Source organism: Podarcis muralis, chromosome 1 (assembly GCF_964188315.1).
Source record: "Podarcis muralis chromosome 1, rPodMur119.hap1.1, whole genome shotgun sequence".
Taxonomy (NCBI): Eukaryota; Metazoa; Chordata; class Lepidosauria; order Squamata; family Lacertidae; genus Podarcis; species Podarcis muralis.
In genome coordinates, this window is record NC_135655.1 from 88324380 (window position 1) to 88348138 (window position 23759).

The following is a 23759-nucleotide window of genomic DNA, read 5'->3' on the forward strand; positions in this document are numbered from 1 at the left end:
ACTGAACTTATTTAACAATCACGTGTAATCCTGATTACTGAGTGGAATAACTTACCTTCGGTATTTTTAAATCTTAACTAAATGATGTAAAACAGCGTTGGAAAACTTATACATTTTATGTAATTTTTTTAGTTGGCCTCACTAAAAACACACCTACTCTCGTCAAATGCCAATGGCTAACTGGCGGGTGATGCAGTCGCAACTGTTGTACTCACACATGTATAGACATGTTTTAGTGAAGTCACGACACAAATAACTTTTCTCAAAATTGAAATATTGTTGGTGTATCAATGTGCCCCTTGCATCAATGTGCCCCACCTCCCCCTATTTATTATATCCTTTTTGTTTCCTTGACATTTTAGTGGATATCCTAGAAAAAGTAACTTTTACTGGGGCTATATAGTGTGTATTGATTTCAAGTCCCTGTGCAGAAATTAATTTAACTTATGAACTCCAGTTTTAGAACATTTACTAGCTTTGCTTGAGGAAACATAGATAGGGACAAAATAGTCATACTTCACGCCATTGCAGGGCTGTTACAATGCATTTAAAATGGCCTGTTCCCTGGTGTTCTTTTAGCCATTAATCTTTGCAAAGGTGTATGTTACATAGACCATAAATTTCATCCATAGGAATCATGGCAGTCTTCTGAACAATATGGCTGGGGACCTCCCTGTCTTGTAGAAAGACAAATTGCCAGGGGTCAATTTTTGGGGGCAGAAGACAGTCTCTCCCTTTGGAAACATCAGTTGCAGATAAGGTGATTTTTTTTCTGACACTGAGAGGTGTGATTACTTTGCCTATTAAATTCTGACCTACTTAGAGACTGCTTATGTTCTGAAGACTGATTGGAATCCTGCCTAATCAGTCTACATCGAAGAAGCAATTTTCTGATTTCTGAAATCAAAATGTATATAACCAAGCAGGAATCAAGTAAGCCGGACATTTTATGCTCTGCTTTAGAGCTGATGGCTTACCAGAAATAATATTGACACACTCTGGGGAAGCAGCAGCAGGAGCAGCAGCCTTCACCATTTATAGTAAAGCAAGCAAAGATGGTAAGCAGCTAATATTCAAATATGCTGCTTTTGCTACCCCGCTGAGGAAAGCTTTCCTCATTCAAAAATAATTGTAGCCATGGACTTTAACTCCTCTATAAATGGTGAAGCTCACCGACAGAAGGGGCTACAATCCAGTGCAAACTTCTGATTCTCCTAACAGCCTCCCAAGACACTGTTGTCACATACAGTTATTGATTCACGCTTGCATGCAAAAAAGGGTTAACTTTGGGACTAGTAACTACTGGAAAGCAACAAACAAACCAGAATGTTGAACCTTGGTGTTACTGGCTAGAACATATTGCTGCAGCCCAACAAAGCGGGATAAAATATCTTCCCTCTACTTGTGACTAATTAAACTCAGGCTTTGTCACAAGTTCACTTTTATAGTCAAAAATTAAGATGCCAAGATGAATATCACCAAGGGGGAAAAGAGTTCTGACAGTACAAGACAGCTTCATATGTAAGAAAATACATTGGATATTTCCTTTCGCATCCATTATGCTGATTTTTCTGAAGGTTACTTTTTCAGTCTGGGTGTCCCTCTGAAGACCTGATTTCATCGGTAAGCAAAACTTGTCAGAGCTGCTTTCAGCTGAAGGAACAGATGATAGTAGAAGGGAGGAGAAATAGTGTACAACCCAGGAACCATTATCGTCTTTCCTATTCCATCAGCAAACTGCCACAGCTAACATTATGGCCTCAATTAACTGACATAGGCTGAATAGAAAGAAAAATTGGGGTGTGTTGGGAACACTTGCCTACTGCAGACAAAACCACCAAGAACCCTTTTCATGAAGTATTAATGTGAATGTGGAGGAAGCGCTGGAGCTTGTTAATTGAATGCGTAATTTCTAACCTTCAGGTAAACTGTCACTTTCGGAGAAGTGAGGATGAGAAAGTAAATGCCTCAGCCGTGATAAGGAGACAGGTAATGCATGATGTGATCTGGTGGCCTTTCAATACATGGTTCAGTTTCAGGAAGGATAGCTCAGTCTTGGGGCCTGACAGGTATTTGGATATTGTGTGTAATATTCAAAACTGGCAATTAATGAAATGTTCAAATATACCAACCCGCCCCAACCTAGTACCCTCCAAATACGATGCACCGCATGACTGGGGATAAGCATATGTCATTTGATTCTGCTGCTAAAAGAAAGTATCACTCCCTATTTGAGACATAGGCTTCTCCAAAATCTATCTAGCTGTTTCCTTAAACCAGTCTTTAGTTTTAAGTATCACATGCTATAGAGACTGAAGTAAATGGAGAGAAAAAACTCTCTCCATTGCTTTCTGTGGTTTGTGCGGGGTCAGGCTCTATCGGAAGACATAGCATTTTCTGAAGAAATGCTATTTCTTGGCCACTTTTCACAAATAATTCATGGCAGGGTATTGTCAAGCCTCAACAAAGTAAAAATCATCTGGTATATACATTTCTTCAAGACCATATCACGTTTATAGAATATATTTTGGTAGAGGATAATGTTAAAATACTTTAGTGGTAACAGACTATAAGGATGTAACAGAAGATACATTATACCTCTGCTCTGGTCTAATGGAACTAGGCAGAAGTAGTGTTCAAATCAACCCCCTTAAGTATAAGTCCACTCGACTCAGGAGTCCACCTAGTTCAGTATCCTGTTCTCATAGTAGCCAACTATGAGAATAATTATCATTATTAATAATAATTTATTATTTATACCCCGCCCATCTGCCTGGGTTTCCGCCGCCACTCTTGGCAGCTTCCAACAAAACACTAAAATACAATAACCTATTAAACATTAAAAGCTTCCCTAAACAGGGCTGCCTTCAGATGTCTTCTAAAAGTTTGGTAGTTATTTTCTCTTTGACATCTGGTCAAAGTCATCAAAGCAAGCTCTGAGTGCAACAGAACTCTCCCCACTTATTTCCAAAGTCTTGGGACCAACCTGAATCACCCCAGACCACTGCAGACTGGGTCACTTTGGAAGCTAACCCATGGGCCCATGATTTGCACAATTAAGCAAAACAGAGGAGTAAATGCCCCATATAATAGTTCCTGCAGAAATATTTTTCACTTGGCAGAATAAAATGAGAGTGACTGTCCTTGGTGCTACTGCTATGTAGGTCTACTTATCTTAGGATGGAAGGCCCCCATGGCTAAATGATTCTGCATTAAGATTTCAATCCCTCTTGAATCAAAGAGTTTTGAAACAAACCCAAACTCCAAAGTTGTTCCTTGTTTTCATCCTTCAATCTGCCCAGTCTTGCATACATTAAACAAAAATCTCTAAGGGACTTGTGATATATATATATATATATATATATATATATATATATATATATGAATGATCTGTTTTGTTTCAGATCACCAAAGACTTTCTTTGGCAGGACTCAATCAGATCATTCCAAAATCAATTTGAAAAAAGTGAATTTCTTTCATTGATTTTTAAAAATACTTCATGAAAGTCAAATAAAGTTTCCACAAATTGCTGCAAGGCACTTTCTGTGCAGTTGTACTGTCTTCTCCTTAGTTTCACATATATTTAAAACAAGACAGGAAAAAAAGATGAAAAGCGCCTTTTAAATAAAGTTTGCATATCATTACATATAAAAGATCTCCAAGACACACAGACTCAAACAGGGGGCCAAGTCATAACAGTGCTGATAAATTTAGTGCCGTATCTGCCAAAGCAGTTTGTCCATTTTGCTTTTTCTCTCTTGAGAAAAGAAAATTCTCAGACTATTGCAGTTAAAAGCATATTGCAGTTATAAACTTGACAAAATCACAGTTAAGTTCTTGAGAGGAAACCTTGGATTCTGTAGGGAGCGACTGATCACATTGGTAACCATTGTCTCTTTTCTTATTCAAAGGGCAAGGATGAACCACTCATCATGTCCAATTGCATACCTTATAGTCACTTTTTCTGTAGATATCTGCGATATCTTAAAACCGCATGAGAGTATGCAACTGGACATCTGGTGCAATGGGAAATTAATATTACTTAGCAGGGAAGGATGTTAAATGTGCACTTCAAAACACTTACTGAAATGGTTAGATAAAAACCACAGGTGTGTGTGTGTGTGTGTGTGTGTGTGTGTGTGCGCACACACACACACAGACACTTTGATTTACATACATAGCATGTTCAGAGATTTTGTGAGCCAGACATGTTTCAAATATGACACACTGATGTTTCTGATTTTTAAACTAATCTTAAATTGGTCAGAGTTTTAACTCCTTGCCTTCAGATTTGCATCATTCTGCCTTGTCTGGTGAGCCAGCTGGGGCTACAAGCTGGTAGATGTTGGGCTATAGTGCACCATCACAGACTGATTTTGTCCACTCAGGCACTTGCTCTCTTAACTATGGCCCAGCATCATGGCAAATGTGGAGACTGTTGGCAAAAAAATGAATCAACTCCCTCCAGTCCTCCCTCCTGGGGCTACTATTTGTGGAAGTTCAAAGATGACAGAGAAATGCAATCTCACATCTCCATGTCTAGTTCTGCACTCTATTAGTTGGCTTGGCAGTGGGGAAGAGCAAGAATATTGTTGTGACAAAACTGCATTTGATTGTACATAAAGTCATAACAGCTCTTGCAGACAGAAAGAAGATGAGAGGGTATTATTAGGGGTTGAATGCTCCTGCAACCTCTCCCAATAATAATAATAATAATAATAATAATAATAATAATAATTTATTATTTGTACTCCTGGCTGGGTTTCCCCAGCCATTCTGGGTGGTTTCCAACAAAGATTAAAAATACATTAAAATGTCACACATTAAAAACTTCCCTGAACAGGGCTGCCTTCAGATGTCTTGTAAATGTCAGGTAGTTGTTTATCTCTTTGACATCTGATAGGAGGGCGTTCCACAGGGCGAGCGCCACTACCGAGAAGGCCCTCTGCCTGGTTCCCCATAGCTTTGCTTCTCACAGTGAGGGAACCGCCAGAAAGCCCTCAGTGCTGGATCTCAGCGTCCAGGCAGAACGATGGTGGTGGAGACGCTCCTTCAGTTACAGACCAAGGCAGCTCCTCCTTCCTTGCCTAAATTTGTATCAAATGTTCTGAGTCTCCTGACTGTTTCGCTAAGCACAACCTAACTATTCCCTCTTAAATTCTGCAACCCTTTCCTACAGGGAGCCGAAATTAGCACCTTCACTGCTTACTTTTCTAACAATACTGTGAGGTCTCTTACTCCATAAGACAAAATGGCTTCTAACAGGCATCTTGTTGGCTGCTCTGAGGAGGAAGAGATGCAGGACTATGGGCATTTGGACTGATTCAGGAGGTCTTTTCCTACATTCCACCATTAGTGCTTAGGAAGGTTTTAGTAAAATGTGGCAGCTTCTCTCCCTGGAACCCCCTAGGCCCTTGCCATCAGGGGGTTATTTCCACAGGACACATTGGCCATAGACATGACCTTGACTTTTGTCTGACACTTAGGTGCAGTTGATTTAAAGGTTCAGCTATCTAATTCACACATTCCAAAACTATACACAAAAACCAAAATGGACACCATCCCTCAAAATTCACACTTCTGCAAAATTTCTCAGGCAGTTCTCAGGCCAAGTAATGTGTACAAAAATGCATACAGTAGGATGAAGTGTGTTACAAGTGTATATATTACTAAAGTTGTAATATACATTACATAAGGGGAAACCACTTTGCAAAAGTGTTATATTAGGCAAAATTCCATACAAAGTTGTGCATATTAGGATAAATTCACACAAAAATGCTGCTTAATTTTCAGGATGACTTGATTTTTTTGATTGAAAAAAAATGCAAACTGATGTGAAAATCAAGAACAGGAAAAATGAGAAATTGAGAGGGGGGAAAAATGACAAATTCATCCATCCCTAGTTGTATCTCAGCAACACTGGGTTGGCCATCAGCTTCCCACCCCTTCACTTAGTAAAAGTCAAGGGATTTCAAGTCATGATACTTTCTAGGTTTAACTGACTTCCCCCACCATTTCCATTTCTTTCTTTTTTTCCTGTAAGGTATCAGGATTGTGTGCAGGTTGCACATTGCGAAAGATTCTTTCCATGTATAGTCAAACTCTCCAGATTTATTTGCCTTAAGGGATCCTCCACATTTATTTTCTGAGTATATTCTGTCACCAGCAACGCCATATATCAAAGACTGCAATTTCTGGAGGCTTCTCAGACCAGATGAAAATATCACCCGGGAGCAAACAAATGAGATACTTGAAGCAGAGCATTTAACCAATGCAAGGCATTTTCCTAGGGAGCCTTCCCTTGAGAAATGATAAAAACATGTACCTATCAATGGATCACCTTGTTGGTGAGAGCTCTTTTTAAAAACCTCACCCATTTTACACACACTTAAAGCTAATTGATATCTTGCCCATTGTTGCTTCACCGAAGAACAAGCAACACTTGTTTATTCAGTTACAGATAGGTAGCCGTGTTGGTCTGCCATAGTCAAAACAAAAAAAATTCCTTCCAGTAGCACCTTAAAGACCAACTAAGTTAGTTCTTGGTATGAGCTTTCGTGTGCATGCACACTTCTTCAGATACACTGAAACAGAAGTTGCCAGATCCTTCTATATAGTGAGAAGGTGGGGAGGGGTATTACTCAGAAGGGTGGTGGGAATGGGTGATTGGCAGATAGCTGTGATGAGCCTGTTGACGACTCTTAACGACTGCAATAGGTCTTACAGGAAAAAGCAAGGGGTGAGAAGGTGAAAAATGGCTTTGTCATGTATAATGAGATAAGAATCCAATGTCTTTGTTCAGACCAGGTCTCTCCATGGTTTTAAGGCTCATCACAGCTACTTCCCCTAATATAATCATTCATGTACACATTTTGTTTTGTTTTGTTGGAGAACTGTTTTACCAAATTTTGAGGGTGCATTTCAGAGTTTGCATATTGTTTCAGGAAATGCAAATTAGGTGGGTTCTCTTTAAAATGTGAAGAGAACCATATTTATTCTCCATCGCCACTTATGAATGAGCATATGTGAAAGAGGCATGAATTGGAAAGAGACTGATTTGTTCATCCCTTTTTATATTAAGTGCTAAATTTGCTCATTTCCCACGCACCCCATAAGAAACAGCTCTTTGGCAAAACACTTGTGGGAAAATGTGTGAATCTCCACTGTTGGACAGAAAGGTTCACTCTACACTGAGAAACACAAACACTGCTGGGCTGCCTGCCTTGAACACATTTTTATTATATTTTAGGTACTATAAGCACCCTGCCTCACTCGTCTCTCTCTTTCAGATGGCCTAACTTGTGATGTGCACCACAGCTTCCGCCAAATGACTCACTTCACAAAATAATTGCCACAAGGTAGATCAAATACCAGGGACACTCAGAGCTGGAGTCAAGCCATACGTATTCTTCTCTCAAAGCATGCATGCTGAAAAAAGATCTGCTTCACATGTCCCAGGAACCAATTTTATCACAACTGTTTATTTTAGGACGGCATACAAGTGCAGGACAGAATATGCCTTTATTTTGCTCATGCTGTGTGTGTGTGTGTGTGTGTGTGTGTGTGGTTACACATAAGCCCTATTCCGAGAAGACCTACAAAAAGTAAACTGATGTAACTAACTTCAGTCCACTGATTTCAGGACTGTCAGTCTAGCATCCTTTTTCTAACAGTAGTAGCTGTCAGCCAATAGGACCATTAAAAAAGAAGAAGAATTGCCTCCTCATTTCTGGTTGTTGGATATTTAGCATGAAGGGACAGCACTAATATACATTACCAGGACTATGTTTTCCAGCTGCTATTTTTTAAAAAACTACATATATATTTTTCACTTTTTTATGAAAAAAACAATCTTACATTATATATCAGGTATGTACATTGGCTTTGTGTGGACCCCAAATAATGAGGCAAATTGGGGTGATCTGCGATAGACTTCTGCAGAGTTACTTTTATAGAAACAGAGGTCATAGCTGTCAACTTACAGATTTGAACATAAGGGACCAGCAGCCTCGAAAATAAGGGATCAGCAGCCAAAATAAGGGATTTTGCTTAGCCTATACTGAAATCCAGCACTCATGGAGCCATGCTGCTTTAGCTGCGACTGACTGTGTTTTGCAGGGGGTTGGACTAGATGATCCTAAGGGGCAAAGCTTACAGGCAGAATTAGAAACCAGCAAGAGGACCTCTTTAATAAAGAATGGGGAAAGTTTATAATTTATTTGAAAAGCTATTGTAAAGAGTTACATACATTGGTAGGATTGACAGAAAACTTGTAGTAAAAATTTGAACTATGGATGGACAAATGATTTATAAAAATAGAGTTATGAAAGGGATGCAGAGGGGGAAATCACTACATTAAAATGCTGCACTGGTTGGAGGGTATGCTAAGCAGCACGTCGGGGCTGCCGTCGTCCTGGCGTGAGGAGTTCCATTGGTCCTTCCCCGCCCAAGAGAGAGGAAGGGAGGGAGAGAGACTCTCACCCACGCTGCCCATGAACCCAGCATGAGGCAGTTGCAGCGCCGCGGCGGCCGCTGAAGCGCTGGCCTTCTGCGTCCCTCCCCATCCCCTCCTCTTCCTCCTCCCTCAGGCCGCCTCCTCAGACGCCACCGCCTCTGGCTTCCCTTGGCAGCGTGGCGGAAGTCTCACAAGAGAGGGGCTGCCTGCCCGCCCGCCACCACCCATCTCCTCACGACGCGCCCCTGAGGGGGAAAAGGGAGAGATGGAGACGTGGCAGCTCATGCACACGCTCTCTTGAGGCGGAGGACCCCGAGCCGCTGCTTCCTTCCTGAGCTGGGTGAGCATGAAACCCGGGAAATTTAAGGGACATCATCAATCTGGGACAGCAGCGGGAAACGGCGCAGGGATAAGGGAGTTTCCTGCCAAATAAGGGACGGTTGACAGCTATGACAGAGGTGCCGGAACTCACTATGAATGCCTCCCTTGTTCTCTTAGAATGGCAATGGTGCCCACCTGAGAGGTGCCAGAACTGAGTTCTGGTGAGTTTTGGATGGGGGGGGGGAGCCTTATCTTTTGCGTAACTGAGTGGGAATGTGAGATTAACAAGGCATGTCAAGGCAAATCAGGTGGTTCCAACCTGCTAAGTTGTTCTGCTTCCTCAGTGTTTCCAAAATTTGGACCACATGATTTTTATTCTGTACCCCCAAAATGGTAATATCTTTCCATGTGGGAATCGCTTCACTTATCTGCCTAAAATTTGACAGTTTTCATGCCCTCAAAAGGGGTAGAGCATGCCTGCAATTTGCATTCAAATTTGGTGGGGGGGGGGAATAGTCTTTTTCCACTGCATGTTTAGTTCAATCTACTGTGCATAACTAAAGAGGGGTATACTGAAAATCCAATATTTTAACAGGAGTGTATTATAAAAAATGGGACACTAGAATAATAGCAAAACTGTTTGGATACAAGACGGAAGGTAGGCCTTGGACAAATTTGTAGGAAAAATGAGCTCTATTTTTTGAACAATAACAGAGATATATGGTTAGAGACATATATTGGTCCACAAATATTGTTTCAATTTGATTAAATTGTGAGTACTTTATGTGAATGGGGGGGGGGGAGAAAATCAATAAAGTAAACCTTGAAGTACGTCTTGGGAAGTTGCTACTTTATTTGACAAATTGATAGAATTGCAATATAAATTTGAAGTTATCAATTAATTTTACATCCAGCAATAGAGGAATGGTGAGCAGCTTTCTGCCAACAGTCTGCCAATCAGACATTTCTGTGTCGCACCTGCAGCAGCAGGGCAAAGTCATATCAAGAATGAATAAATACAGAAAGCAAACCAAAGTGAAGACTTAAGCCATGCATGCATATAGAATGGCAGGTAAAAGCAGACGAAAGCAGCAGTCTTGGCGAGCAAAGAGAAAAGATGTAACAGGAAGCTGTAGATCTAAAGATGGAAAAGATGATGGAAAGGACATCTAGAAGGAAGGCTACAATAAATGATATACTTCCTAGAACAAGTGTAGTCACATGGTGCCTATCGGATGTTGTTGGTCAACTATGACCACTAGCCATGCTAGTCCAACAATATCTGGAGGGCACCGCATTGGCTATCCCTGTCCTCATTATCACTGCCACCTCACTCTTTGTTCATGCCATACCTCATTCTGGAAGACACTATCTAATACAGGGGTCAGCAAACTTTTTCAGCAGGGGCCGGTCCACTGTCCCTCAGACCTTGTGGGGGGCCGGACTAGATTTTTTTTTTTTTTTTGGGTGGGGGAATGAATGAATTCCTATGCCCCACAAATAACCCAGAGGTGCATTTTAAATAAAAGCACACATTCTACTCATGTAAAAACACACTGATTCCCGGACCGTCCACAGGCCAGATTTAGAAGGCAATTGGGCTGGATCTGGCCCCCGGGCCTTAGCTTGCCTACCCATGATCTAATACATCTGATACACAGTGCAAGATATGGAGTGTTACACAAGAATAGACAGCATTGACTAGATGGATTTTAAATCTCTATAACCTCAGAATTTTTGAAACAGTCAATTGCATTTTCTGAAGAGCCACTTATATGGGTACAAACGTTCCTTCTTGTACCCCACTGCTGGAAGCTTTTCATCATGGAATGACACCTGTGCTCCAATTATCCTTGTCCTGAATGTTCTAAATATAGAATGGTGCTGTGGTTTTTAACCCGAGGAAGCATCAACATTGCCATTCTGACTAGTGGAAGAAATGAGGCAGCATCATAGGATAACAGGTTCCTAGTCAATCATTCTCAAAATGAAGATTCTAATTAGCCAGGTAACAATAACAGTGCAGAAGAGGTACTTGACATTCAAAAACCATTATCAGAAGACAGGAGACCAAGGTCCTTATTGCTTTATATGGCAATGGCATGACTTTTGATAGTAGAGTGGCAACTGAGGCATCTAGATTGATAATGTGGAGATTACATTTAGAAGCAGACCCTAAAGCAATTGATAAAATTACTATTTACTGTTGTTTTGTTTTGTTTTGTTTTGTTTTGTTTTGTTTTGTTTTGTTTTGTTTTGTATGTGTGTGCTTTCATGCCACATCCATGATAAAAGATGGATGGAAGAATGGTTTCATTTTGCCCTGTGAAATGTGTTATTCTAAAAATTCACAGGCCAGCAAAAAGAGAAGAGGAACAAAGTTGTTGGCATTTAAGCAGATACAGTGGTACCTTGGGTTAAGAACTTAATTTGTTCCAGAGGTCTGTTCTTAACCTGAAACTGTTCTTAACCTGAAGCACCACTTTAGCTAATGGGGCCTCCTGCTGCTGCCGCACCGCTGGAGCACGATTTCTGTTCTTATCCTGAAGCAGAGTTCTTAACCTGAGGTACTATTTCTGGCTTAGCGGAGTCTGTAACCTGAGCGTCTGTAAACTGAAGTGTATGTAACCTGAGGAACCACTGTATAGCAGCCCAAGCACCTGTGCAATGTCCCATCTTCATCTGTGGTCACCTTCTATACTGCAGAGAATACTATATTTCCTGTCATTCTTTACACCAGTCCCATTCCTCCTGCTCTTCCCTTTCTTATGTGGTTATTTGTAATTTATGTTAGTATGTATTGTTGAAGTTGTTTAAAATGCTTTTTTAAAAGAGAGAGAGAGAGAAGGCGAAAAGCTACTATGCCACATGAAGGGAGGAAACAGTGCCTGATTCCAGCAGGCAAACTTTGAAGCAGTGTAATTTAAAATGGATATATACACCCGTTCATAGATATTTCCAGCTTTGTCTTGAAGACATAATCCTCCTCTTTTTATTCTCCCCCAACTGCTAATTACCTGCTAATTAGTAGAAACTGTGATGACTGTTCGTAGTCTGGGAATTTCTCTACTAAACTGGAGTTCTGTTGCCACCCACAATTACTAGGTGTTCTGCACTGTTGATGAGTAAGAATGAGCTTTCATTTTTTCCTCCACTACCAACATTAGTAACATGAAGACTACACAGTTCTTAGAACAGGGCCTGATTGAATGGATTCTGTTGTCACATGAATATTGTGAAGTACTTCTACAGCACCTGGGGCCTTTATCATCAAGGGTATCTGAGCTTTCAGTTTTTAAAGTAAACTGCTAGACCTCACATCTCAAGAGCAGGTTTGAAAGCATCATGCCACTATGTTGTAAAGGCAGAGAGAAAAGCAAGGATCTGGTTGTTTGTTAGTCAATGGGCTGTTTTCATTATGCTTTCAAATATTAGTGTACTTTCAATTTTTGGGAGAAGTTATGAGAATTTACTTCATTATATTTCATATTATACATTGATAAAGGATTAAGAAAAATTCAGAACAAAAATATTATAAATTAAGTGCACTATGTAAGCTATTTTTTTAAAACTGACCTAATCTAGAAAAAAGAAAAGGCATCTTGTATCCATTATATACTTAATTGCTTGTGAACCCTTGATTCATTATGTATTTTCAATGTGACCACTAGCGCTAAATAAATATATTGGAATCTTGGGTTACAGAAGGCATTAATTTAATCAAAAACATGTGCTGTTCAACATGGGTTCACATGGGTTCACATGGCCAGTTTGTAAGATAATTGCAGAAAAAGCAATTTTCAGCTTCCAGGTGCTTAATTACACACTGGCTTGTGTGGGGAAAATGAGTCCACTTGACAGCACTCTAAAAGTCTTGTAGGACCAGGTTACAACAATGATATCTGAGCATGATGCTTAAAAGCAATTTACATATTAATATAATGAATGATGAGCTGAAACTCCCTGATTCAAATTCCAGCTGAGCCACAAACTCAGTGGTGACTACTCTCAGCCATGGTCTCCTTTTTTGGTACAGTAGATAAGGTTGCTATTGGTTTAACCGAAACCTTCACCCCCATCATAAGTTACCCATGTGAACAGATCTCCATGGACAGAAGAGTTGATCAAATACTGTAATCACACATGGAAGCTTAAGTGCATTGAGTCCCACCTTTTAACAACATTGAAAACAAAAGAGGTGTGAAAAAATGGTCTACTTGGATCAAAGAGTAACATTCCATAAGTTACTTATTGTGTGACCTGTGGACATACAGTATGACTATGATCCTCTGTGTATTTGGCAGCCATGTAAACAGACCCTCTGCATACTGACAAACATGCATAAGCTCCCTCCACACCAGTGGTTGTCAGAGATAGGCAGAGTGACTTGCAACTCACTAACATGGTTTCTGTGCTGGAGGTGGATAATGCAAGCTCTTCTATACATCACTTGATGAGGACTGAGGAACCATAGAACTCAGGGCCAAATATGACTGTTCAGGTCTCTGTTCTGTCTGGCCTTGGGATCCTCCTCTTCCATCTCCAGGCCACACCTCTCACTGGCCTGGCTTTACATTTTGAACCCCGTGGAAAATATTGGAAAAGAGGAAGCAGGTTCTGACAATGAGCAAGAAAATGCTTTCCTGATTGTGGAAAGGGCCAAATAGGGGCAGGATCAGCTTGTCACACCAATAACCCACAAGAGTCCCCCCTGAGATCCATCAGAACCAATCTCTTTCCAAAAGGAGAAGGACAAAGTGAAAACAAAATGGTGGCCTCACTCTTTGCAGGAAACAGAAGACCATCTCATCCCATCCCTTTTAGTGTGAATGGCAACCCAACCTAATAGCAGAGATTTATATAAGTATTCTCCAGGAGATATTTCTCGTTGCCCTTGGAAAATCCTGACCCCTCATGTTCCTAAATAGTCCATCCAATATCGAATTAGTTACTCCATTGAACATGAGTACAAATGGTTCCAAGCTAGAAGGCATTAAAATGATTCAAGTAATGTTGTCTAGAATATGAATGACTAATGGCCAATTTGGTTTCACCTTTCTGGAGAAGTAGGTAGGAAAAGGGTAATGGTACAAGTTTCTGTGTGGTCCAAAAAGCCTGGTCTGTACAGACAGAAAAGGTCACTGAAGCCAAGTAGCCTCCTTCAATGTGCATCCCATGAAGAAAAACAATGCTTAGCCTCTGCCCCTCAGGTTCTGCAATGCTATTGGCCTGGCCCTTAAATTCATGTGTTACGCAGATACCCTGCCTGACTCTCCATCACCGTCTGGTCCTATAGCCCTGTAAATGACAGAAACCCAGGGAACTGGTGTGGAGGCCTCAAATCTCAAGGCAGGGATGTCCAGATCTGACAGCTCCTAGGGGTGTGGAGATCTGGAATCCTGGTTCTCCTACTGCTTTGAACAGACCCCAAGTTAGAGATCTGGGCAGCAATGGTTTGTTGTGTGTGTGTGTGTGTGTGTGTGTGTGTGTGTGTGTGTGTGTGTGTTAGTTAGTTAAAAAAGCAAGAGAAAGAAAAGGAACCTTAGCCATCCCAAAAGGTTTAGCAGCAACTTTTTCATAAAACATTTGGAGAAATTTATTGCCCCAACCAAGCTAATGAACAGTCCAAAAAGGATTCTTTGAAATTTCTAGCACATCTCTACTTCTTGCATTCTTGTGGCCTCTGAAAGTTTTTGGCTCATCTAATGGAATACTTGAAGGAACCAATACATTTCTGAGGAAAGCACCAAACTGCATGCTGATCTCTAAAGTCAACAACAGAGGGCAACTGGAAACAATCCTAAGAGGTCTGCAACAGTTTATGGCATGGATTCCATAAGCACAGGTTTCCTTTGAAAGATTATAGAATGATAGAATTGTGACCTCAAAGGTCACTTTGTCCAACCCCCTGCAATGCAGGAGATAAGCGATCTTAGAGAAGCTAATCTATATATGGAAGCAGAAATAAAAATTAAGTTCAAATATTTATCAGAAAGTACATCGCAACCTAACAGAAGTTGGCCAGGAAAAAGACCATACACAACTAAGACTATTTTACAATGCTGTAATATTAGGGATTTGAAGACAGACTTTTTCCTCTTTACTTAACCGCTGAATGCAACAATGCATTCTAATCATGGACATGCACAATGCTCCAGGGTTTCTCTTTAATTTAAAGGCCTCTTGCACACAACTGAGGACAAGCTGTCTCAGATACCTTGCAATTTCCCACAGTTCACACGGCTTATTTATGTGCATATTCCATATCTTTCTAACTTCCACCGCCCTGGGCTAAACATAATTAAACACACAAGGAGGGGACATAAACAAAAATGGATTTGATGGGGGAAATTGGTCGCATCACTAATGTGTTGGTTGTGTTCTCACAAAATACACCTGCTTCTCTGATTCATCATATAAACAAGAGTTACTGGAGGAGACTAACCCTTTCCAGATCATCAGCAAACTAAGAATGAGCAGCCTATTTGAGTTTTGTGTCCGTTTCACATACACCCAGAGCACATTTACCTTTTTGTGGGGTTTTTAAAAAATGCACTAAAATGCATTTAAACTGTATGCATTTTGCACACATTTTGTAAATATTTCCCTGAAAACATATCTCTGTATGTTTTCCAATGCATTTCCACCTAAAATATTCATTTTGTTTGCACTTTCCCATAAAATACATATTTTAATGTGTAATTTTTGGAACTGAATCTGCATCATAACTTTAGAGATGTACACTCAACCCCACAGTCAATATATATATATACTCACCATTTGGTGTTAACAACAATAACATCTGTGCTAATTGCAACATGAAGTGCCTAGGGAAGTAAAATACGTTAGCAAATTCAACAGTGCTTAGTTTGTTTTTGGTTGTTAGTTTGTTAATGTTGCTAATATTGTTCTGTGGATTATGAATGCTGTAATGCTTTGTGAATTTTATAATATGACTTTTCTTGTGGCTGTGCTGTTTAGCCTATTTCTTGTTTTGTTAATAGTGCTTTATAGAAGGTGTCTGTTTTACTGATGATTTGTTAATTATTTTATCATTTATTTTGTAACTGCGATGTTCTACTGTGCTATTATTTATTGTATGTAAGCTGCTTTGTGACTCATGTGGCTGAAAAGTGGCAAAGAAATATAATAAATGAAAGGAATGAAGAATTCCAAACTGTATTTGTTGCCACCAGAGCTGTTTCTGTTGTGCTGCACTTCAGTTTTTGCCAAATACTATGCTATTCATCTTACTGCCTGGTATTTAACGAAGGTTGGTTAACTTCCATAACAATTTATGTAACTTGCATTCATTTCAATGTTTAAAAAAAGGTGGAAATGATTTAAAATAAAGTAACTAGTTATGTATTGTTTCTGGATTTGACAATGATGTGAACAAATTGATTTCTGTTCCTGACCACAGATGAACACATAAACTGCAGCAATTTCAACTTCCTTCTCCAATTTTGTCAGAATTCTCTGACATCCACAGATGTGGCGAACAAGGATACATCATGCCATGGTCTCTGCAAATATTTTTCTACCACAGATATACTGCATCTCTTTCTGTAGTATAGCCATACATGGTGGTACTCTGCTTCCTTTCAAATGGAAATATATAGTATAACACTAGCCTGTGTGTGCATAAGAAAGCAGAGAGGAACCTGACTTTGTGTTCTACTTCTCTTTTGATTTTCTTCTTTTCTTCTTTTTTTTTTTTTACTGGTGTAGCACTGTCGAATCTTAACTGTGCAAGCACCAGTAGCTAAAGAGGAAACATTTCACTTTATGACACTTACTTGGAGTGTTGAGCAGACGTGACTTTTTGCAGTAGTAAGCTGTCTCCTGTTCACAGTATTCGGCACTATTTATCATTGCCTCCAGCTGCTCCATGCTGCTGTTGTAGTTGAAGCTCATGGCATATGGTTTCTCTGGATCTGCCCCGCGGACTCGAGTCAGCTCAGTATTGTTGTGTTGGACTACAGTCCAGATCTTATCTTCTATTAAGTGAAACAAAATGGGGGAAAGATGAGAAAAGCGGGAAAAGTCAACAGCATCTGATGCATTTCCCTACAGATACGTGTGTGTGTGTGTGTGTATTCTAAAAAGGGTACTTTTAAACAATGAGACATATACCAAGCTGGTGCTGAGGACAATGTAGGCTTCAACTGCTACCATAAGCAAGACAGATGCAATTCTGATGTATTCCAATTATGGCTAAGAAGCAGGTATGGCAACAATCCTCCCTAGAATTTGGTTTGCTGGCGTTACTTGCAAAATTCCCAGTCTTCACACTTTCTGAGTCAACATGGGTCAACAAAGCACATGAGTTGTTTATCCATCCAGATAAGTGATATCACTGGACTAAAGATAGGACTGTTGTCTGGGCATCAGCACTGCACTCCTCCAGACCGACAGAATTCTCAAAACCGCTAGATACTAAGGCAGATTCTCTGCTATTAAGTGCTGACCTTGAAGAAACATGCCTGATGGAGAGGCAAAATTGGCCTTCTATTTTAGTGCAGTGTAAAGCTGATAGCCCTTTCTTTTATTTTAAGCATAAAACAGAACTGATTTAGCTACTTTTTAGCTACTAGCTTCTTGAATAGGGTAAAAGGAAACTTTTTAAAAGGGCGCTGCAACAAAGTATTGTGCCTTTCCTTACAACTAAGGAAAGAGAAGGAAAAGAACAACTGTGCAGAGATGGCCAGCAATTAAATTTGCTACAGGGTTGAGCTTTGAACTATTATGGAGATCAAAGGTTAGTCACAAACACCATCCAAACACACCAAACTCCTGTGCTTTAATAGCTAGCACATTATCAAATAATGAAACCAACACATGCTTATCTTGAGAGGAGGACAGAAAACAGGAAGGGATGGAGACATTGCAGAAACTACACCTCTTCCTCTATATAAACCATGCTTTTCAATGCAAATGAGGAAATAAGAACAGAAGAAGAACCATGCTAGATCAAATCAAAGGGCTATTTACAGCAGCATCCTGTTTCACACAATGGCAAACCATTATGGCTATGGAAGTCTGGAACCAGAGATGAACTCAATAGTCTTTTCCTGTTCGTGCTTGCCAGCAACTGCCATCTTGTCTCTATCTGGAGGTTCCATATCACCATCACCACGAGCAGTTATTGATAGCATTATCCTCCATGAATTTGTCTATCCCCACTTAAAAACCACCTAAGATACACTTTATAAAACTATCTAAGATGCCCACCCCACTGTTTAGATTTTTGTTTTTAAACAGTAAGAAAATATTGGTGTGAGGCAGCTCTCAGGGCGGCGGTGACAGGGAAGAGCTTACCTTCCTTCTCCCTCCCTTTGGTGCTGCCTCTGGCCAAGCAGCAGCCAGCCACCAATTCAATCATCTCATCATAAAAGTGATAGAAGACTTTACAGCGGTGACACTTTTATCCTATACACCCTTTAAAGACTTACCATACCGTTGACTGCATAGATGCATGGATACCACTCTCCTTGATCTGCACCTTGTGAATGTTCACTAGTTATGGTTGCTTCCTACTGTTACTATTACAGCTGCATTAGGCTCACTCCCCGTCAGATCTGAATTCTGATGTAGAAAGCCTTCTTTCTAACCTTCTGCCTCCCCCAACCCAATTAGGTCTTTTTTGGCGGTGGCAAATTTAGTACAAGTTGCACATTACAGGTTTAGAACGAAAAAGCTGGCCTGATGGTTGCCAGTATTTTTCTATAATTGGGTTCTGTAGTGCTTTGAAAGGGGATGAAGGAGGGGAGGCAAAGCAAATGCAGGATAACTTTTAAAAGGAGTTTGCTAATCCACTAAAGTGCCTCTGACAACACACTGCATTTTAGCAGTGGGAGTTGTAGCTTGCTGTGCCACTTGAAAGACTCTTGCTGAGCCTTCCCTCTTTAAGCCACAGAGATTTGCCACCCTGCGTGTCACTAAAACTGCTCATAAAAAGTTTTGTTTAAGAAAGGGAAAACAAAACAACCCACAGTAAATCACACGGATAACATGCTAACTCTGGATGAAATGGATCTGCTGATGGGTACAAATTATCATTCTCTTTCACTTCCAAAAGAGATGCTCCCCCCCCCCACTGGCTCATGTGCTGTGTGCACTTAACGAAAAATGTGTTTGGAACTGCAGCCTATGTTTTATACAATTGTCTAAAATATAAAGAGAATCTTGCTGTGAAAAAAAAAAGGAGAAGATAGACAGAAAGGGAGGAAGGGAAAGAGTGCTTTTTAAATGGGCTGGTTTCACAGAAGTCCAAAGAAAAAGACATGGAATAATATACCAAAAGAAGCAAGGAGGAAATGGAGTGGGAGTATCAGAGGGTGGTGGTTTTGGTTTGTTGGTTTGGTTTTTTTGAGGAGGGTTCTGTAATCATAATGTGCCTTCCTTCCAACAGACTGTCTCAACTAGAAACTGACTACAACTTTCACAAAACAAAAGTTAACCCTGTGCTGGACTGGCTGGACTAGACAGGGAGCATTCACTAAAAGCAGAGTGGATGGGATTGAACCAATGAATCTCATCAGCAGAAGCTCCAAAGGCTTCTGCATGTGGATTGGGGTTTTTTCCCCTCTCCCCCTCCCTTGTGCCTCCTGAAATTGGCTTGGGGTGGAGTGGGATTGGGAGAACCCCTGGAACAGTGTACAGAGAGAGGAAGGTGGATCATTCCGACATCAAGCAAGAGAGCACAGCACTCCAAATGCAAGGCATTACCAGCTCTGGAGGAAAGACAACAGCTAAGGCTCTGGAAGTGAGGAAGTCAGTACACAGCAAAAAAATGAAATATGCACTGGGTTGGGGAACCATGTGAGGGCAGAGAAGGGGGGAGGAGTACATTGTGGGGCCTTGCAAAATTTAAGGCATTAAGGAATTCTATGATGCAGCATGTGAACACACACAGAGAGAGCACAACTGCATGATAAAAATATAGATGCTTTTGAACATTTGTTGTCACTGTTAACATGTGAAATTTGGTTGGTGTGTGAAAGTGTAGCATTGTAGCAACTCAAAGGACTGCAACCTCCTCTGTCTGCTTGGAGATGTAATCCCCGATTTCAGCAGTGGTAGAGTACTTCTTTGCAAAGGAATTAATTGGCTATTATGGGACTGCAGGTGCTGCCTCAGTTGAATTGCATGCTTCCTTGCATTGTACCTCTGCTTCAGAAATAATTGTGGAAAGGGCCCAGCCGGACAGGCTGCGATTCGTAGACTATGTAAACAGGCCTTGCTCGCTTTCCTCATTGCAACACAGAATAACATTAACACATCCATGTCCTATTTTCCACCTCTCTCCATTGACTTTAATTAATTAGGTCTCCCTGGAATTGTATGTGTGTGGAGTGAATGAGGAAACAGTTCTCCCACAAGCTCTCCCTTCATCTCCCTCCCAACACACACAGCTTTATTATTTCGTTACACTCTTGGATAAGTTTCAGACCAAGCTGAGGTAGAGCAGCTGAAGGACAACTAATGTTCATTGCATTACATTAACCTGGAAAAAAGTTAATTTAAGGCAGCAAAAGCCAAATATCCTAAGAGCTTGTTAAATTGTTTTGCAATGTATAAGTGACAATGCTTCACTTCCAAGCTAATTCTGCAGCCTTATAACTTAGCAACCATTTAATGGCTCCATTTATAAAAGAGTTGCAGTGGGCAGACACCTCTGAGGGATAGTTTTAGAAGTTAGGGATGGGGAAGAAATTCAGTTTCATTCATGTTTTGAACTTAAAGGTAAAGTAAAGGACCCCTGACAGTTAAGTCCAGTCGTGAATGACTCTGAGGATGTGGCGCTCATCTCGCTTTACTGGCTGAGGGAGCCGGTGTTTGTCCGCAGACAGTTTTTCCGGGTCATGTGGCCAGCATGACTAAGCCGCTTCTGGTGAAACCAGAGCAGTGCACAGAAACGTCTTTTACCTTCCCACCAGAGCGGTACCTATTTATCTACTTGCACTTTGACATGCTTTCGAACTGCTAGGTGGGCAGGAGCAGGGACCGAGCAACGGGAGCTCACCCCGTTGCAGGGATTCGAACTGCCGACCTTCCAATCGGCAAACCCTAGGCTCAGTGGTTTAGACCACAGTGGCACCCGCATTGTGCTCTTTCTGGATTTGAACTTACATAATGTGCAAATCCAGAAAGAGCACTTGAACCTAAAATAGCTAAACTTTGAAATTCAGTCTTCTTCAAATTTTGCAATTCAGTTCTGCAACCAAAAGACATAGGAGAAGGGTGCCTTAAAATGCATATAATAGTGAAGATAAACATATAGAAGTGAACATTAGGGGAAACTTGCAAAAAATGTATACATTCGGCAGAACTGCATGTAAAATGCATAGATTAGGGAAAATGTCCACTAAAATGCTGATTATTTTTCATTAGGACTTAAAAAAATACAAACTGATATAGAAACATAAACTGAACATAAGGTTGGAAAAAAGGAGAACTTGAAATATGCTTTTTTTATATATAACTCATATGCAAAAGCCTATTTCTTACATTATGTAAAGGTTAGCCAAAGTGGTGTGTACCCTCCAAGATTCCCAAGTTTCCAGGGATAGTCCTGTAATTATAGAAGCCATTTGTGCTGGTCCCGGGGGAGGTTACCGTGGGGCGAGGATCTGAGTCGAGGGTCGGCAGACAGTCCTCCACGGGTGAAGCGGGGTCCACAGCGAGGAGCCAGGCAAGGACAGGAACACTGGAGGAACAGAACTGGGTGCTGGCCGAAACAACTCTTCAATGACGACGTTGCTCCCGTAACCTGAGACCAGGCTGACTAGCCTTTATCTTCTCTGAGGCCAGGGGCGGTCCCGGCCCCCAGGAGACTCGCCTCTCCTGGCCTTAAGGCGAGCACTCCTCCTGGGAGAAACCAGTTCCCTTCGCCTCTCTGCCCTGAGCCTCTGCAGTTCAGGAGAGGCTGAAGGGTTACTGGGCCCAGGGGGAGGCTCACCTGTAGGCACTGAGTCCTCAACTACCTCTGGAGCCAGAATGGGTTCACCTGGTGCCTGCTCCTGAGGATCCGGCACAGGTGCAGACGCCTCAGAATCAAGGCCCTGCCCCAGTTCAGCCGGCCCTGGAGGCGGGGACTCCTGTGCAGGCTGGGATTCCTCCAGTTCATCCTCTGAATCGGATTCCCAGGCCATCACACCATTCCAGTTTCTGATTTGATTCCAGAATCTTCCAGTTTTCCTGTTTCCTCCCCTCCATGTCTTGGAGGACAATTAAAAGTGGTGGAGAGATCAGACCCTCCACATCCTGTCCTTTTCGGAAAGAGGAGCCTTTGCTGTGTCTGTGTGTGTAGGTGCAAAAAACGGAGTCCTGTTTACACAGAAAACAAAACAACTTCACCAAACGAAAGAAATGGTGAAGCTGACATACAAGGCCCTTTCTATAATTCTGAAGAAAAATGTAACCAATTCGCTTTAAATTCTTTAATTGCAATGCTTCAGCAGCCAACCATTTTTATCTTATTTTTTTGGAAACACATGGATTGTTTATTCCTTTATTGTTAATTGAGCCTTACGCTGTCTGCTCAGAAGTAAGCCCCACTGTTTTCAATAGTTTGCTCCCAGGTAATTGGGTATAGACTGTGCAGCCTTACACTGCAATCCTAAACATTTTTACTCAGAAGTAAGTCCCACTGAGTTCAATAGGATTTACTTTTTGATATATTCCTGACCATTCTCACATTATTGTTATTGTTATTATTGTGATAATTTCCTGCCTTCTTTCCTGGCAGGGACTCAAATTTTAATTGGTTCAAGGTGACAGATGTATATGTGCAAATGTGTGAGAGGAGAGCAAACACTGGAGAAGCTTCTTGATTTTGAATAGAATATCCCTTTTTTCATCTGAGAAATGTTGAATGCTTTGGTGATGCTCTTCAGATGCAGCTGGACACCAGCTCTCATAAGCAGCAGGCAGAATGGACAATAGTTAGAAATGATAGGAGTTGTAGTCCTAAGAAATCTGGCATCATGTTGCTGCATCATTTGTTGCCAGGGGACAGGACAGAACAATTCCTCTCTTTTTTGTGCCTTTCCTAATTTTTCCTTCACTCTTCAAGCTGATGAGGCTTCTCTTCCCCCTCCATTCTGTACTCAGCGTGGGATAGGATAACCAGCATTTGCAAGGAGCTAGCTGCTTTCTGCATTCTAGGCACATATGGTGTGTGCTCAAATGCTGTCTTTTTAAAAACATGAGAACTGCTCTCATGAATAAATTTGCATAGCCCAAGACTGCAGAGAGACACAATCGGGGAGCAAATAATAAATACTATCAAGCTGCCAGTACCAGGGTGTCGCCTAAAAACAAGCAAAAGTTTCCAGAAAACTCAGAGAAGTCTAAGAATCCAGCCTGGATTCTTGAATCTGTATTTAGTTCAGTGAGCAGAAGGTGCTTCTTCAAGCATAAAGCAGGTTAAAAAAATATAGTCTGAACAGTTTTATTTAGATGGCAAGATATAGCAATAACAACAACAAAAACACCAAAAATTATTCTTTCTCATGAACTTAAGACACTGATTATCGCCAAATTGATCTTGGTGAGTAGCTTGCAAAGATTCAGCTAGACTGGTAAAGAAAAAGTGATTTACATAGATGTGATACAACATCGTGCCACCAGACGGCGATGGCGAATCCTGTTTTTCTCTACCTGTTTTCCCTGTTTAAATTTACAACGCTTTGAACTGAAACGCCCAAGTTTCTACTGGTCTTGGGTTCAGGACAATCTCAAAGATTAGAGATGACATAGGTTGCATAGTTCCAAAATTAAGCCTGCAAATAATCTACATAAGGGATGGGGAACCTATAGACTTCCTGATCAATGGCTATGCTGGCTGGGACTGATGAGAGCTGTAGTTGGTGTTGCATTGTGTGGGTCACATAATTCCCATCCCCTACAATGCTTTCCAAAACTTCTACCGGAATCAACCTTACCAGGGGCTAGAAGAAATTGAGAATTCCTTACA

The 23759-nt window shown here is 41.0% G+C and overlaps 1 protein-coding gene across 2 annotated transcripts in view; it reads right to left on the reverse strand.

The window, feature by feature from the left end:
• The window catches only part of CNTNAP5 (contactin associated protein family member 5), a 294516-nt gene that overhangs the window by 72500 nt on the left and 198257 nt on the right, over positions 1-23759 (reverse strand). For both annotated transcript variants that reach the window (XM_028742744.2, XM_028742734.2), the window contains one exon: positions 16576-16776. In XM_028742744.2, the coding sequence (XP_028598577.2) occupies positions 16576-16776 (201 nt within the window). The remainder of the gene's footprint in view (positions 1-16575; positions 16777-23759) is intronic.